Consider the following 18,509-nt stretch of genomic DNA (forward strand, 5'->3'; position numbering starts at 1 on the left):
ACACGGATTTATAAAGTCCAATTAGCTAAGCAAACCTTTTTGATAATGAACAACCGGCCGAATCATTCATAAATCAGACGTTTGTAATTAAAGCACAGAGAATAGCATGAATATTTGTTTGACAAGTGTAGAACGCAGATTAGATCTCACAACATAATGGGAATCAAGCAATCACCATACCTTAACCAGAAAAATAAGGAATTTAGCCGGACATATTAATAGAAGAACACACTAGAAAGTGGAATTCCATTAATTCCGATAGTAGAATAAAATTAAAGAGAAGAGATGAACAGAGAATTCTATAAAGTTCTAACATAAAAACTGAACGTCTTCTAATGAAGAGATCCCCCCTATTTATAATAAAAGTCCCCTACGAATCTAGACGTAGTGGGGGGATAGATACGTGATAAACTCTAAAAAGGTAAATAGATTACAAAAGATAAGCTTAAAAGAATCCTTTCTAAATCTAAACACTTGATTCCTTTATCTCTTGGGGAAATCGCTCGTGCTTATCCTTATCACGAGTTGACTACTCCATTAAGCGTGGGCACACTTTGTCAATTTTGCAGAAACGTCCTCGTAATCTTCCTTTTTGCTGAATATGCAATAAAATCACATAATTAGGAATATTTTGGCTTAAAAAGGAGGATTAAATTGCTATAAAATCATTATAATTGCAGAGTTATCATTTAGACCCAAGAATTTGTGTGGTAAATTTGGTAAACGTAGTAATAACTACAAGTTTGTTTAAAAGGGAAATAAAATTGCTTTACTAAAACCGTGCAAAACAGCTAAATCTTGGACGTTCTCAGAATTCGACGAAACTTGACCCAAACGTTGGTCTACCGAAGAATTTGTGTGGAAATTTTGCTAAGCATAATAATAACTACAAGTTTGTATAAAAGTAAAACAAGCCTGCTTCAATAAAACCGTGCAAAACAACTAAATCTTGAATGTTCAAAACTTGACCCAAACGTTGGTCTAGACTCAAGAATTTGTGGTAAATATGCAAAGCGTAGTAATAACTACAAGTTTGTATAAAAGGAAAACAAACTTGCTTTAATAAAATCGTGTAAAACAGCTAAATCTTGAACGTTCTCAGAATTCGACGAAACTTGACCCAAACATTGGTCTAAACCCAAGAATTTGTTTGGTAAATTTGCTAAGTGTAATAATAACTACAAGTTTGTATAAAATGAAAACAAACTAGCTTTAATAAAACCGTGTAAAACAACTAAATCTTGAACGTTCTCAGAATTCGACGAAACTTGAACCTAACATTGGTCTAGACACAAGAATTTGTGTGGTAAATTTGCTAAGCGTAACAATAACTATAAGTTTGAATAAAAGTGAAACAAACTTGTTTTAATAAAACCTTCGAAAATAGCTAAATCTTGAACGTTCTCATAATTCGATGAAACTTGACCCAAACGTTGGTCTAGACCCAAGAATTTGTTTGGTAAATGTTCTAAGCTTAATAATAACTACAAGTTTGTATAAAATAGAAACAAACTTGCTTTGATAAAACAGTGCAAAACAGTTAAATCTTGAACGTTCTCAGAATTCGATGAAACTTGATCCAAACATTGGTCTAGACCTAAGAATTTGTATGGTAAATTTGCTAAGCATAGTAATAACTACAAGTTTGTATAAAAGGGAAACAAACTTGTTTTAATAAAACCATGCAGAACAGCTAAATCTGGAACGTTTTCAGAATTCGATGAAACTTGACCCAATCGTTGGTCTAGACCCAAGAATTTGTGTGGTAAATTTGCTAGGCGTAATAATAACTACAACTTTGTATAAAAGGAAAACAAACTTGGTTTAATAAAACAACACAAAATAGATAAATCTTGAACATTCTCAGATATCGACAAAACTGGATCCAAACGTTGGTCTAGACCCAAGAATTTGTGTGGTAAATTTGCTAAGTTTAATAATAACTACAAGTTTTTATAAAAGAAAAACAAACTTGCTTTAATAAAATCGTAAAAACAGCTAAATCTTGAATGTTTTCAAAATTCGATATAACTTGACCCAAACGTTGGTCTAGACCCAAGAATTTATGTGGTAAATTTGCTAAGCGTAATAATAACTACAAGTTTGTATAAAAGGGAAACAAACTTACTTTAATAAAAACAGTGCAAAATAGCTAAATTTTTAAAGTTCTCAAAATCCGATGAAACTTGACCCAAACGGTTGTCTAGATCCAAGAATTTGTATGGTAAATTTGCTAAGCGCAATACTAACTACAAGTTTGTATAAATGGGAAACAAACTTGTTTTAATAAAACCTTGCAGAACAACTAAATCATGAACTTTTTCAGGATTCGACAAAACTAGACCTAAACGTTGGTCTAGACCCAAGTATTTGTGTGGTAAATTTGTTAAGTGTAATAAAAACTACAAGTTTGTATATAAGGGAAACATTCCTGCTTTAATAAAACCGTGCAAAGCAGCTAAATTTTGAACGATCTCAGAATTTGACAAAACTTGACCCGAACGTTGCCTAGACCCAAGAATTCTTGTGATAAATTTGCTAAGCGTAATATTAACTACAAGTTTGTATAAAAGGGAAAGAAACTTGCTTTAATAAAACCGTGCAAAACAGCTAAATCTTGAACGTTCTCAGAATTCAACGAAACTTGACCCAAACATTGGTGTAGACCCATGAATTTGTGTGGTAAATTTGTTAAGGTAGTAATGACTACAAGTTTGTATAAAAGGGAAACAAACTTGTTTTAATAAAATCGTGCAAAACAGCTAAGTTTTGAACATTCTCAGAATTCGACAAAACTTGATCCAAACATTGGTCTAGACCTTAGAATTTGTGTGGTAAATTTGCTAAGCGTAATAATAACTAAAAGTTTGTATAAAAGGGAAACAAACCTGATTTAATAAATCGTGGAAAATCGATAAATCTTGAACGTTCTCAAAAATTGACTTAAATTGACCCAAACGTTGGTCTAAATCCAAGTATTTGTGTGGTAAATTTGCTAAGTGTAATAATAACTACAAGTTTGTATAAAAGGGAAATAAACTTATTTTAATAAAACCGTGCAAAACAGCTAAATCGTGAACATTCTCAAAATTCGACGAAACTTGACCCAAACATTGGTCTAGATCCAAGAATTTGTGTAGTAAATTTGCTAAGCGTAATAATAACTAAAAGTTTGTATAAAAAGGAAACAAACTTGCTTTAATAAAATAATGAAAAACAGCTAAATCTTGACGTTCTCAGAAACCGACGAAACTTGACCCAAATGTTGATATACACCCTAGAATTTGTGTGGTAAATTTGCTAAGTGTAATAATAACTACAAGTTTGTATAAAAGGGAAAAAATTTGCTTTAATTAAAATCATGCAAAACAGCTAAATCTTAAACGTTCTCAGAATTTAACAAAACTTGACCCTAGAATTTGTGTGGTAAATTATTTATACTTCTTTGTAATTTTTTAAAATATTACACCGAATATAGTAATTATATGGCATATTTTAATTATATTTATATGTATTTTTTATCATAAATAATTTACTTTGTGAAATGAATAAAAAACAGAGACGATAAAGGGAGATGGGAATTTTGTTGCCTTATGTATTTTACGAATTGTATTTATTGTATTATTTTAATTTAAATTGAGCATCGTGGATGTTATTTTCTCTATTTTTTTATTAATATTTTTTCTCTATTAATTATTTCTTAGGTTTGCACGGTAATATATTTACTAATTAGAAAATGATTCACCAATTCTATATTTACTTTCCTCTCTGTCTCTATGCTATGACGAAATCATGAACATAATATTTTTTGAATTTATGGTCCCAGCAATCATAATATTCTAGATGGTACTTACGAAAGTTTATTTTAAATTTTAAATTTGATTATATTTATTTATTATAATTTTGATTTGAGTTTATTAAATTATTTTCAAACTAAATTTAAAAAACAACATGAAGAACTCAGAGCTCAACTACAATAATTTAATTTAATAATAAAATCCTCTAAATACGTATTTAAATTTATTTATAATAATTTTTGGTAAAGATTTATTGAGAATTTATATTTTAAAAATAATTTATATAATTTTAAAACTTATTTTATTATTTATATTATATTAAATAATTTAAAATATTATCATTTTTCTCTTTTTTTCAGTTTTTTTATTAGGATTAACGAATAAAGAAATTTGAGAAGCATTAGATTCAGTGAGGGGACTAGCTAATAACAAATCTTCAATTTTTCTCCTTTTCCAAACGCCAGAATTCACACTCCAGGATGATTGTGTTCTGCTTCACATTTTATTCTTCAGATGTGATTTCCATTTTGGGAGTGGCAACTGCAGTTGAACACAGGATTTAAATAAGACAGTGTAAACAAGAAGCTGCAAACAGTTCTTTAAGGTAAGAAACCCCTATATGACCAGATGCTTAGAAACTTCTAACAAAACAACTATGGAACTGAAGACATGAGTCATTGTTGTGGTTGAGCAGCTGGTAAAAGCCTGCATGACATAAATAAAAATATTCTCTAATAAAATTCAGAAGAAGATTTAGGGTGTGCACTCCATTTTAACCCCACATTGTGAACCTAAAGCATACACAAAGGTTTAATTTAAACTATGATGATTTAAATTTTCAAGTCCATCACTTATACAAAAATACATAGAAGAATCCTGAATCAAACATTAATTTGACCCCATTACATTTATACAAAAAAGTTTAATTCAAACAAATTTCTTTCTCAATGTTATTGCATAATTTAATATTTTATTATTTTTATTTAATTAAATGAAAGAGAAGATAAATAAACTAAATAATTTATCATCACTCTTATTTTTCAACATTTTTCATTAATCTTGCATGTGCATTGAAAAGATAGACAATTTTATAGAGATGGTAATTTCGTATGAAAATAATTACGTTAAAAGATACTTATATCAATATACATTTTCTTAACCCAAAATGGTTAATGTACGGTTTGCAAATAAGCAATCTAGGCCATATTTCGCAGTATCATTTGCAAGATTATCATATTAAATTCAAACTCCTGGAAGAGTAACGCGGTAGCATGAGGAGCACAAGTTACTTTCTTACTTGTGACTATGTGTGCGGCTAGGCTCCTGAATCTTGAACTGGTGATCCATATTCAAATTTGATGAAGGGAAAGACAACCACTTTTTTACTATGCTTGAGTCACTATGTGAAGATAAAGCCTGTAATTAGCCATAACATGAGTATCTATAGAAAAATATTTTATATACTTCTGCTGAGAGGAAGGAATCTAATCAAGAGAAGGAAAGTAATTCATGGTCCACAAAAATATAATATCATATCTAGGAAATAAATCTATAGTATGTGCACAAATGACATGCAAAAAATACCTCTTCTTTCTCTCTTTTGAGATTTGAACTGTTTACTCTGGTTGAAATTTCTTAAACTCCAATTGATCCATATAGAATAATGTCTGCACATACAACCAAACAAATCTGAGTGTGTGAAAGTTGCAACCAAAGCTAGCAATTATTCCAAGGGCTCTCCCCTTGTTTTTGGAACTTGACATCCAAAGCATTAGTGGCCACAGCCTGAACACCAAGATTCAGGGTAAAAACAGAAGTGGCAGAAAATGGAGTTGAATACACACCCATTTTCCTTGCACCAAATTACCTGTCCGGAAGCACCTTCACGAGTTGTTGCAAGACGTTTGTCGAGATAGGATATATCAGATTCCAAAACGACCACCATTCATGTACTTAAATCTAAAGTTTCTAAAGTCTTCTTTTTCAAAGACTTTGAATGGACTTTAGATGTTGAAATGACCAAAAAACTCATTTTCAGGAAGACGCAATGGATTCTCTCTTCCATATGAAGACCAGAAGGCACAAAGGCTTTGATCAGAACAACTAGGCGTCAATGATTGGAAGGATTTAAGACTGCAGCACCCTTTTTCTAAATGATTCATCTTCTCAGTTCTAAACATCGGATCAGTAGTTGTTACTAAACTCATCAAACTAGACCTATTGGGAATTTGAGAAACATTAGACTCATTGAGTGGGCCAACTAATAACAAATCTTTAATTTTTCTCCTTTTCCAAACACTAAAATTCGCACTCCACAATGATTGTTTTATGCTAGTCTCTTTACATGTGATTTCAGTCACAACTTCAACATCAACTTACAAAGAGGGTGTGCAGCATCCTCCTTGTATGACTCCTAAACACTCGTAGAAGTACATCAGCGACTTTAGCCTAAAGGAGGTAGATAATTTTCTAGTGTTATTACAATAGAATACTTAAGTGTTATTACAATAGGAAACTCACATGCAATAAAAGCGTGCTCTTTAATTGATCTCAAAAGTTTATGAACAGTGGTAGTCAACCCTTGACACACTCAAATATAACATAAGGAATGCAAAAAACACTAAGGCGCAAATTAAAAAGAATTGAAAAAAGATTATTCAGATTAGCATATGTATACGCAGGCATGGTAAATAGGCTTTCATCGCCGCATTGGAGAACACCTGTTGGAAGGTGAACTAAAATACACGAACTGGACATACATGCATAATATCTTTTGAAGAACATATGATGATTGGAAAAAGGGTTAAAGTTTTAATCCCATGTCAGTCATAAATACCTTCGAGGCTCTGGAGATATTTGCAAAATCCCATGAAAGATTTGATCATTCAAAATAAGATGAAAGATGGTGTCCATCATTTAGATGTCATTCTTTTAATTTTATTATTTCCTTCTACATTCCAGCAAAATACTTCACTATCAACTGAACACTGGAAACTGATCTTGGGGTAAAAGAGAAAGTCTTAATACAAGAGAAAAAAATAAAAAAAGTTCAGCAATAAAAAGCCTACACAATAAAGTCAAAAAAAAAAAATCAGTTCGTTTAACACAGCTCATCAATCAAATACTTTCCATCATGCATGAAAAAAATGAGCTATGATTACATTGGCTAGAACAACAAATAATCAGGTAGCCACATTCAGGTAACACAAGTATCTCTACATCTAAGTTATTGATTATGCACTATCCCTTTCACTCAGAATAATTCGAGGGAAAAATGTAAAAGTTTACTATTTGCTTGCATCAGGGCAGTATTTATAGGAACCAAACAAAATTGCGTAAAGTGCATGATCTAAGAATACGAAGGTAGATAATATTACTACCCTTGGAAAAATCCATCGCAGCTGGGAGCAGGAGTTTGAATAATAGGCCCGACAAATACAACCACTGACAATTTGATTCTTGGATGAGGTTTTGGTGGAGAAACATTAAGGCTTGAACTCCAATATTGAAATTCTTGAATGAACCTGAACATTAAAACCCAATCCTCTACTGTAAGATATCGTAGATCGTACATCATATGGAAAACAAAATTTAATCTCCAAAGAAGTTTATGGGGACCAAAATTCCTACCAACTGAAATAATAAAGGTGTCTGGACCTCTATTACGTCATGAGATTCATCGATGGGCACAAATGCAAAGCTCTGTTAAGACCCTGCGTCAAAGGAAAAGGGAAGCTGTCAAGTAAATATTCTTAGATTACACTGGAATAGACTTATACATCATGAAAGAATATCAGTAGACATGAATAAGTCAACTTGGAAACTAAAACAAAGAATTATTAATGATCGCATTCAATCACAAATAGATGTTAAGAAGATTTACGTCCAATATGTATCTATGCATCTATGCACCATGCTTTTCTGGAACTTTTTATATCAAATATTATACCACAGTTTAGCATTACATGGTATTGTCCAGCAACCAGATACCTAGAATTTCTTATGGACTTTGACTAGGAGTGCCAGCTTGTTTCTATATTCTAATGATCAATGGAAAATTTTATAAAAAGTTAATCCAAATAACTCAAAGGAGTCGAGAGATACTCCTCTCTCGTATAATCATCCTTTTCCAGACATTTGATATATCTAAATCCAGCAATGAATATTCTAGCACGAGATAAGTGTCACTGTTGAACAATGGAGGATAGGTTTCAAGAAAAACCAAACATCAATTTGGTTTAAGTTTGAGTTGCTTACTTCACATACAAAATGTTATAGCACAAACACAAAATGTTATAGCACAAAACAGAACTCTGAATAAAAATACAATATCATGCCAAAAATGAAATATTCACTATGAGACAACGATTTTATGGTACCAAAGTTACTCTAACTGGAGTATATGGAAAAATATATGGCACAACAGCTTGACAGCCTTTGTTTCGCAACAAAAAAAAAAATCCACCACGACTTGCTGCCACCCACCACCCTTTCATTTGTTGCTCCCTTTGAATCTCACCCAAATCGTAAAGACTATAACAATTTCCAAATGTACAAATCACCTAAGCACTTTATTCACACACCAGTTTCCTCTATGAATTCTTTTCCATAACGTCAATGTCTAGAAAACCTCTGGAATAAACATTCTGACACTAATTTTGTGCAGGTAAAAGTTAGAGTATAATAAAAACTTGCAATAGCAGAATAAGAGTATAGAATACAAATGCTTGTTTCCTTAGAGAGAAAAATAGGGACGAATGCAAAATTGAAGTATAGGAAAACCCACCAAAGCCATTTTTTTCCCATCCTATCCAGTTGCAAAAATAGAGTCACTCTCTTAATTTGCAATTTTCATGAAAATAAAGAAGATTATGAATGTGTAAACATAAAATCAATCTTTCCTCCCTGCCTTATCTTATAGTATCAAATGAGGAGAAGTATTAGACATAGTAGTCAGTGGCGCACGGCGCACAATGGCGCCAAGGGCTCCTGGAGCCAGCGCGCACGGCGCGGCGCGCACCTTATCGAAGGATAGCACAAATATAAGAAAAAATCTATATATTTAGATAATTAGTATTATTTTGACTAGATTAATGTATAAGGAGTGGCAATGTATGCTCTTAGCTATGATAATGTGAATGTGGAAGTCTATCAGTCTACAATAAATACCGACATAAACATATAATAAAATATTATACTAACAGAACAACTAAGTGCTCAAAGATTAATAAAATCACATCAATTTCAATGATTCAATCAGCACAATTAGATCTTGTACTGTTGTACACGTAAAAAATTTACACTTTATAATTTAGAAAAAAAAGTCATATCGTAAATAAACAGTGGACAACAACAACAAACTACTATGGAAGAGAAGAAGAAGAGAAGAACTGAGAAGAATAAATAAAGAAGAGTCAAGAATGAAAGTTACCCATGCATGCAAAGTACTTCATTTGCTGAAATTCCTTTTATATTTAGGGTTTCCTTTTTTTTTTTTTATTCACAGGCTTGGGCAGCCCAGCCAGAACCCGAGCCGCCCAAGCCCTCTTCGTCATGGCGCCCAGGCGCGCGTTATGGCGACGCCATGACGAAGGCGCACACCATGGGTGTCGTATGGCGCGAAGGGCTGCGCCGCTAGCGCCATGCGCCACGACACGCCTTTTATCATAGAACTACTTCATTTTGGTTGTACTAGACAAGACCAAGGAATAAGTATCATATGTCCCCTTGGAAAGCAAACTACCCTTCCCCTTTCATCTTCTCGTCATTGGTGCAAACAAAGAAATAAATTTTTTTCTGTACAACATCTTCCTTTTCATCAAACAGGTATTAACTCTGAGGCCACATTTAATTCATCTTGGGTGATGGGAAAAGAATAGCTACAACAGTATGGATATATTCTGCCACAAGCAAATAAGTAAAACTAGAAGTTCGCATAGACTACCAGGGATTGTTGATGATGATAGATATGGACATATATGAGATCGTGCAGTATGCCACACAGAGGGGGGGGGGGGGCAAAAGAGTAAGCGAGAACATACTTTCCCAGCCTTAATGTCGCATCTTCCCTCTTCATTCTTCTCTTTAGACTTCAACTTATCAAATGGATTAGGCTGTCACCAAACAAAGGTAAGCAGACCGCAAGTCAAGAAGATAATTCTATCATTTTTGCAAATAGCAAGACAATTACAAAGGAGTCCTAGTATGGGCTGCCAAAAGAGAAATGATAAGCACACAAGATCAGGAGACTAATTTTTATGTCCACCCTCACACACCAAGCACAAAGAGGTCATGTCTTCATAACAGGATACCCGAAGAACTTACCGCAAAAGATCACAGCACATCAAATGTATCCTCTGAGCGTGTAACTTTCTCCACATGTCGTACAAGAATCTTCTCGGTCTTTAGTTCCTCCACTACAACAATAACAAGACAATAAGAGGTGTCATTAACAGAAATTAATCATATCTTTTGGTGGTTTAAAAAAAGATAAATCCTTGACTGCTCAACAGTAAAATGTATATAATATTGAAAATGCATGGCCAAGAAAAGAGAAATTTAGGATTCACAATGCAAACCATCAGCAATTTACTTTATAGCCCAATTGATAAATATTTAACTCGATAAGCGCGTACAAGTGGTAGTAACTTCAGAACTAATCAACCAAATGGAAAAGAAAATCAAAGATAACTATTGACAAAAATTCTTATTCACCCAAAACCGAGTGTTAACATACATCTACTCGAAGAAGCATCAAGTAATGATAGCTTTTCAAGGTTTAGCAACTACTTCTTTAAATGGCCACTCATGAATTTCCAACCCTGATATACCCAAAAAGATCCAAAAGTTTAAGTCTCCAAACTTTATAAGAAGACATTGAAAACTGAAAGTAAAAAACATTAGTACTTACAAAAAGTATCTATCGCGGATTGGAAAGCTTTTCGTTTGACCCTAACATTTCGTCTAAGCCTAACAATAATCGGCTTGTTGATGCTTGGCACAATCGATGACCTCTTAGCCATGAATGGTGAATTGAACCAATTCTTGGGGTCCGATTTATGAGTTATAAAAGCCTGTTTTTGGCGAAGCGAATGTAGACTGCACAGAAAGGTAGGCAAAGGCCATGAACCATGAACTCTCTAGGCTGACAATTGAAAGATTTTAGCACATTCATTCTCAGAAATAGCACAATCAATATTAGCGTATCATTCTTTAACATATCATCCAAGCACGTCCATCCCAGTTATGCTGATAAAGATGACTATAATAGATTCAACAATTTGGTGTAATCTAATACAATTCTTTTGCAGCAAATTTAAGCAGCTAAGATAATCTCTGCCTCAGAGTTTTGGATGGAAAAAATGTTGATAAAATGACCCCCCACATTGACAAGAAAAAGAATAAAGTAGTATTTGATACGAAAAGGATTCTCTTGATCCCATTAGTGGAATCATTATTAGGAAACATACAACATAAACTATAAATCATGCTATGTTTGAACTTTAGACAAAAGTCCACCCAACACAATAACACAAGAGCTGAATTTGACTCGTATAACTTTTCAACTGTGATGTGTAAAAGACTATCACCTACCTTACACTCCCTCCCATCTTCAACAAAATTAGGTAACTCAACATTAGTAACCCACGCAGTGAAATCCTTACCAATCACTTGAAATAAGCATGCACAGGAGCATTAAAATGTATGTTATCAGACTCCCCCACACTCCCCCACACTGAAACCATGCTTGCCCTCAAGCATGTCTCAATCCAAATACATGAATTATCCAAGTAGAGTTCTCAAATTTCCTTTCATATTAGTCAAGTGTATCCCTTATACTAATATGACTTGATAATATAACAAGAGATAGCAATATTGAGAACAAGCACTTGTAGCACAACATTCAACATGCAAGTATCCCATTGACTTCATCAAAACCAAATGAAACAAGTCTGAACACTCTCACGAGGGTGTCACTGTAATCACTCAGAACATAATACGTTTAATAAGGTGTTTGGGTTTTTTGGTTCCACTCAAATCAATACATAGAATGTCATTACCATAGGCTTGTTTGTGAATCAAATCTCCACCACGTACGTAGTGTGAATTAATGCATGAATCAAAGGTGTGGTAAAAGAAAAGTCGAATTGTGGCTTATGATTCAAAGACATGATGCCAACCTAGTTGCATGTTCTTCCAAGCTCATTTTCGTTCAACTCTATTCAAGTGCTTTGAACATTCAAACTCATGAAACTTTTTCTTTTTCTTTTTTCTTCATCTGTTTCTCTTTCTTTTCTTTTTTTCCCCTTCTTTTTTCCTATCTGTTTCATCACTTTCTTTTCTTTTCTTTTTTTCCCCTTCTTTTTTTTCTCTGTTTCATCGCTTTTCTTTTCTTTTCTTTTCTTTTTCCTGCTTTTGTTCCTCTTTCTTTTCTTTTTTTTTCCCCGCTGTTTCATCATTTTTCATTTTCTCCTTTTCTCTTTTTTCTTTCTCTTGGGGCTAGCACCCCATGTCTGCAACTTGAATAATTTATTCACTCCATGTTAGCTTACAAGCAACCAAGCCAAGACCATACCCTTAAATGGGTTCAAAAATCACTTTAAAAAATAACCAAGAATGGGATAATTTAGCATATAACGTGGTTTTAACCAAGAAAAGAATAACAAAGGCTCAAATGGGTTTTTCTACGGGAGAATTCAAGGTAGGCTCGTTTCAAGTCAATGGGTTATTCCTAAGTGCCCTTATCACTTTCATACATCAATCTTATAAGAATGTGGTCTCAAAATGTATTACAGAAGGAAGTTCTAGAACGATCACACGAAGTTCGATGCCTTCAATCAGAAGAAATGTAGCACTATTTAAATGGAAGTGCTTTGACGTAAAAGCTCACACAATGGGCTTTTGTGTTGATCCTTGAACATTGTTCACTTGATGCAGTCAATGGGACATAGTTCACACAATTTTATTTTATTTTTTATATGCCACTAGTGCTAGTTCCTCCTACTTATCTCGACTTATACAAAAAATTCCTATTAATCTTAGGGATCACAATATAACATCTGAAAATTCAAGTGCTACCACAGGATAATTCACATATTTTTCTCAAGACACACTAACTCCTTTCCCATGTTTCGGTGTTCAATAAAAATTGCCAATCCCCAAATAAAAATTTCCACACATCCACATTTCTGACATTAATTCAAGCATTCAGATTTCAACAACACAACCAATTTCATGAGAATTGTGCTACAAGACTATCCAACTGTCTCCCCAAAAATCAAGTACAAGCACAAAGCATAACATACCTCCCCTACACCAAGCACATACATTGTCCTCAATGTATGTGCACAGACCCCTAAAATAAGGAAACGAAAAGTAAATAGAAAGAGAGCACGTCCCTAAAATTTGGAATGGTGTCGAGGTCTCTTAGACAGAGGGTGGCGGAGGTGGAGGCAATGATGAATGGGGGTTGTGCTGGAAGAAGCCTTCCATTTGGGCCCCGCTGTCCTTAGTTGAACCATGGTGAGGAGATGCCCGATGGGTGATTTGCTGTGTATATGTGAAAAATATTTATTCACTAACTCTAGGAAGCAAAATGATCAAAGGTAATGTCATATTTCATATCATGTTGAAGGCGCACGTATTCACATACTTGTAAAAATGTTAAATTATGTTTGAGATAACACTCACAAACCAAAATCAACAATTTAGAAACTGTAAGCAAGAGAGTTGTGTAGAGGGAAGAAGAAATATGTAGTGACCCAAATAATAACATAATGGATAAAAGAGGTATCAAATTCATAAAAGGATTACATTCATTCTCATACTAGATCCAACACTGAGTAATGAGCAATATTTTGATCAATTAAGCTCAAGTAATCTATGTCTATATTACATATAAAAATCGTGAATGATAACTTAATACTCTTTTCAATAATAAATAAAAAATTGTTGAGAAACAAAGTTTTTAACAAAAAAATAAACTATTTAATAATCCTAATATCTTTAAACTACAGAAATAAAAGTGTGAATAGACATTCATACCCCATAAGGACTTAGTAATAAATCATGAAAAGACATTAACAACAACTACAGCACGTCATATTGATTTCCCTAAACAAAAATTTTAGTTTCAAGTGAATTATATAAATTATTAATTTTACTAATATAGACAAACATATGCTATTCTCTAAAAAAAATGAGAAAATCATGAAAGAATATGATAATTGGATTTAAACTAATTTGATGTACTAATTGCTTCTTTTCCTATCTCCATTTCAAAGTTACGCACATGAAAGAATCTTCAGGTTGGTCTTAGAATGGAGTTGGACTGGACGCTACATCCATGCAAAAATAGATGCCAATTGCCAAGAAATATAATGGATTCATCTCACTAGGTTTCTATAATCAAGTAAAAGAGTGTATAGTAGTATATAATGTTAACAATAATGTTATCTATCAAAGTATCAAAGCTAAATCAAAACAAAACTCACATGCGCTCCAACTTCCCACGATTAACAAAAAAACTCATCATGTTTTATAGCCGAGTCATCACCTGGAAATAGTAGCCCCGCCCATAAAGAAAATTTATTTACTAACTAATGATGTAAATACCAGATATGATGAGAATAATAAACAGATTGCACAACAGAATGCAGCTAAGCAACGAAGAAGCAAGACCCACCAACTCAGTATCAGCAATGAAGCATACTCATTATCATCAGGCACATCATCAGAGGAACATCTTCCTCTTCACTACTTCCATGACCCTACAAATTTCGCACATCACATAAACAATTTAGAAGCATAACCGTGTAACTACGAATTAATAGTCTAGGTAAGCTAATAAACATATTTCACCACACCACAAACATTAGATCTGTATTGTGTGCCTCTCTTTGCAGTGTATCTAACATGAATTTGTCAAGTGTGTATATTCACTAACCAAAAAAGTACTAAAAGTTCAATCTACAATAAACTAACATTTTAAAATTTAAGAAAAAAAATCCAACATTATCATAATTGCACCAAATAATCAGCAATATATACTCAACCGAAATTAACAGTGATGGATTTTTTACTAATTGATAAAATATTAAATTTGCTAGTGCAAGTCCAACTTTAAACTTCATTCTGAAATAACATTCATTAATATACAAATCATACCTAAGTAACCCAATGACAGTTTGCAAAGCTCCAGCAGCTAGGAACTCTTTCTTAATGTTAGGAGATGAGTGGACAAGATTTCCAATAATACCAACCTGATCATCATTAAGGGGTGGAAACTCAAATAAGTATGAGGACATAATTAAAGAACAAAAAGATATAACAGTAGGCCAACGCTTCATAGTGTATTGCAGCATCTTCAGACTGCAGCATTAGTATATGAGTAGGTAAAGCATTGCATTCCACAATCTAAAATTAGTCAAAAAAAAATTATAAGAGGTAGAGGAGAAAACAAACACATACTTTATCAGTAACTGAAGTAAACAAAAACCTGATTTTTGTTCTCGTCATTTTCAAAAGCAAGGGTTTGAAAGGCTCCAGCCGTTGCTCTCTGCACCATTGGTTCAACAAATTCAAGCAACTCAACAAGTGGAGGGATACAACCTTCAATCCTAAGCACATAATTCGGGATTTAATGACATGCAGAACTAACATATCCAATCACATAGGATAAGTATAAAAGAAAACCAACCTAACACGGAATTTAATGCTGCTATTTTCTTGAGCAAAGCTTAGTGATTGCATCAGCTGCTCTCCTAATAACACCACTTACTGCCCAAGAGTTTAGACCATTCCTATGTCTCATCAACAGATCCAGTAAATATTATTATTTTTTTAATATTTTAGTAACTGTAAAATATTTCTCTACATTTTGAAGATAAACTTAAAAATTTTATGAAAGGAAAAAGAATTAATGAAAATGCAAAATTCTTTATCGGTAAAAACCCCCCTTCTCCACCCGTATAAACCCCCCTTCTCCCACTCCCAACTGTAAAGAGAAAGACATACAGATGTCGTTCCCACCAGTGAAAACCCTCGAAATCACCTCCTCTTCCTCTTCCTATTCCCATTTTCTGCTTCTCCACTTCATTTTCTATTCTCTTCTTGCCCAAAAATTACAGAGAAAACCCTCAAAACCATCGTAGATCTGCGGAGAGGGAGTGAAGGAGAAGGGGACCAATCTAAGGGTTTTTGTAGCCACGATGAAGGAGAGACGTTGAAAGTGACCCATTTGCACGTAAGTAATTTTGGCAAGCAAAGCTGAGCATCAAGAAAGTAAGAGAACGAAACTTTCACTAAATCGGATAAAACTCTTGTGTTTAGAACAGAGGGTGTACAGTCCTTTTATAAGCAGAAAGAACAGCAACTAACTTTCCAACTAACAGGAAGAAAGGGTCAAGACAAACGGATAGGAGAAAACGCAACTTCTAGAACACGTTTTTATAAGTGAAAGCAACTTTTCCCTACGCCTGTTATTTCTTCCTCTGTTCTTCTTTTCTGCAACCTGCTGCAGCTTCATGCTGTTATGAAGCTTGAATTCTTTCTAGAACACGAACTTCAGCAGCCCCCTTGCAAGTTGGAATTGCATCCTTAGTGATCAAACCAAGCTTGGAGTATAAATGTGAGAAGGACTTTCCCGTAGAACCTTAGTGAACAGATCCGCTATCTGTTCCTTTGAAGCTAAATAGGCAGGTGAAATGAGTCCTTCTTTGTACTTATCACGCACAACATGGCAGTCTATCTCTACATGCTTTGTGAGTTCATGGAAGACTGGATTTTCTGTTATATGCAGCGCAGCCTTGTTGTCACAATAGAAAGGTATGGGAGTTTGAAATTGTATGTGTAAATCCTTAAGCAAATTGTTCACCCATACTACTTCACACACAGTGGCTGCCATGCTCCTATATTCTGCCTCAGCTGAGGATCTAGAAACCGTGGTCTGCTTCTTGGATTTCCATGAGATTGGGCATGCTCCCATAAAGATGCAGTAGCCAGTAGTTGACCTCCTAGTCTTGCTGCAGGTTGCCTAGTCTGCATCAGAAAAAGCAGTGAGATTAGTTTCATTATTAGCTGGGAAAAACAAACCTGGTGTAGCATTCCCCTTTAAGTATCTGATCAGATGGACAGCAGCAAGCCAGTGTTCTTCACAGGGTTCTTGCACAAACTGACTCAGTGTAGCAAAGCAAATGTCCGGCCTTGTGAAACCAAGGTACAACAATCTCCCTATAAGTCTCCTGTACCTGCTGATATCTTTCAAAGGCTTTGTAGGTTGTGAGGAAAACTTCAAACCTGGAGGTAGAGGTGTTAATGCAGGCCTTCCCCCACTTAAGCCAACATCTCTCACAATGTCTTGAGTATACTTATTTTGTGATACGACCAGTCCCCTTTGTGACCTGAAGAGCTCAAGTCCAAGGAAGTACTGTGCTTCCCCATGGTCCTTTATAGTAAAGAGGTTATCTAAATACCTCTTCACTTCCTCTATCAATGACTTTGTAGCTGCAGCAATAAGAACATCATCAACATAAATGAGTAAAGCAATGAAATTATTGTTGTTGCCTTTTGTAAACAAATAGTAATCATATTTCGATTGAGTGAAACCCAATCCCTTTATCCTTTCTGTAAACTCACTGTTCCACTGCCTTGAGGCTTGTTTCAAGCCATACAAGGACTTCTTCAGTTTGCACACCATTCCTTTCTCCACTTCATATCCTTCTGGGGGTGTCATGTATATTGTTTCTTCTAGTTTACCATGAAGGAAGGCATTATTCACATCCAAATGGTGCAAATGCCATCCCTTTGCAGCAGCAGCCCCAAGTAAGGTCCTCACAGTGACTGTTTTGGCAACTGGAGCAAAACAATCACTATCGTCCTCACCTTCAACTTGGTTGAACCCCTTTGCCACTAACCTTGCTTTATGTCTTTCTATACTTCCATCAGCCTTAAGTTTGGTCTTGAAAACCCACTTACATCCTATAGGTTTCTTTTCCTTTGGCAAGGCTGATAATTCCCAGGTATTGTTCTTCTCTAAAGCATCAATTTCTTGCTTCATGGCTTCCTCCCATTCCATGTATTGTTGAGCCTCTGAAAAACATCTAGGTTCCTGCAGTGGACAAGTTTTCTCTACAAAGTAGCCCTGAACTATGTTAGTATAATTATCAGAAAAGCAATCAGAGTAGCAACAACATGAATAATCTTTCATCCATACAGGTTTATGAGATATTCTAGTTGATCTTCTAGGACCTGTGGCATTTTCTTGATGTCTTTCCTCTTGGAAGTCTTGGCTATCATCTTCCTCAGTAATGGTGGGCAAGGGACAAGAGTTGTCAATAGGTTCAATATCACTGAAAGGCAAGGTATTTTCATGAAATACCACATCTCTAGAAATGTGTAGTAAGTTGGTGCTTAAGTCCATGACTTTATACCCTTTCTTACCTTGGGCATATCCCAAGAAGACACATCTCATGGCCCTTGGTTCGAATTTCCTTTTATGGGGTATGACATTGGTTGCAAAACATAAACAGCCAAAGGTCTTGAGGTGACTGTATTCAGGGGTTTTATTATAAAGAATCTCATAGGGACTTTTCCACTTTAAAACGGCTGTAGGCATTCTATTGATCAAGTATGTAGCTGTTAATAATGATTCTACCCAAAACTTTTGAGGCATTTTAGCAAAGAACATGAGGGATCTAGCAACTTGCAATAAAT

General features: G+C 34.4%; 1 protein-coding gene across 7 annotated transcripts; it reads right to left on the bottom strand.

Annotated features, from left to right (window-relative positions):
• Positions 1-4,176: 4,176 nt before the first annotated feature.
• On the bottom strand, positions 4,177-16,868 carry LOC105157515 (uncharacterized). 7 transcript variants are annotated; one of them, XR_016064366.1, is made up of 13 exons: positions 15,828-16,868; positions 15,496-15,598; positions 15,295-15,354; positions 14,964-15,058; positions 14,482-14,566; positions 10,708-13,346; positions 10,122-10,213; positions 9,839-9,910; positions 7,428-7,510; positions 7,178-7,321; positions 5,382-5,464; positions 5,095-5,213; positions 4,177-4,337 (listed from the first exon to the last, which is right to left on the bottom strand). XR_016064366.1 is itself a non-coding variant. In XM_088878049.1 (6 exons), the coding sequence occupies exons 2-5, from the start codon at positions 15,546-15,548 to the stop codon at positions 14,530-14,532; spliced, it is 306 nt and encodes a 101-aa protein (XP_088734175.1). In that variant the 5' UTR covers positions 15,549-15,598; positions 15,828-16,183; the 3' UTR covers positions 12,915-13,346; positions 14,482-14,529. The 7 variants fall into 7 exon arrangements, 2 of the variants coding, with proteins under 2 accessions (XP_088734175.1, XP_088734174.1); XR_016064365.1 differs by having other exon boundaries at positions 14,964-15,212; positions 15,496-16,868; XR_016064364.1 differs by having other exon boundaries at positions 15,496-16,867.
• Between the last annotated feature and the right edge of the window lie 1,641 nt (positions 16,869-18,509).

The sequence above is a fragment of the Sesamum indicum genome, linkage group LG3 (assembly GCF_026168435.1).
Source record: "Sesamum indicum cultivar Baizhima isolate 11 linkage group LG3, ASM2616843v1, whole genome shotgun sequence".
NCBI classification, from domain to species: Eukaryota; Viridiplantae; Streptophyta; class Magnoliopsida; order Lamiales; family Pedaliaceae; genus Sesamum; species Sesamum indicum.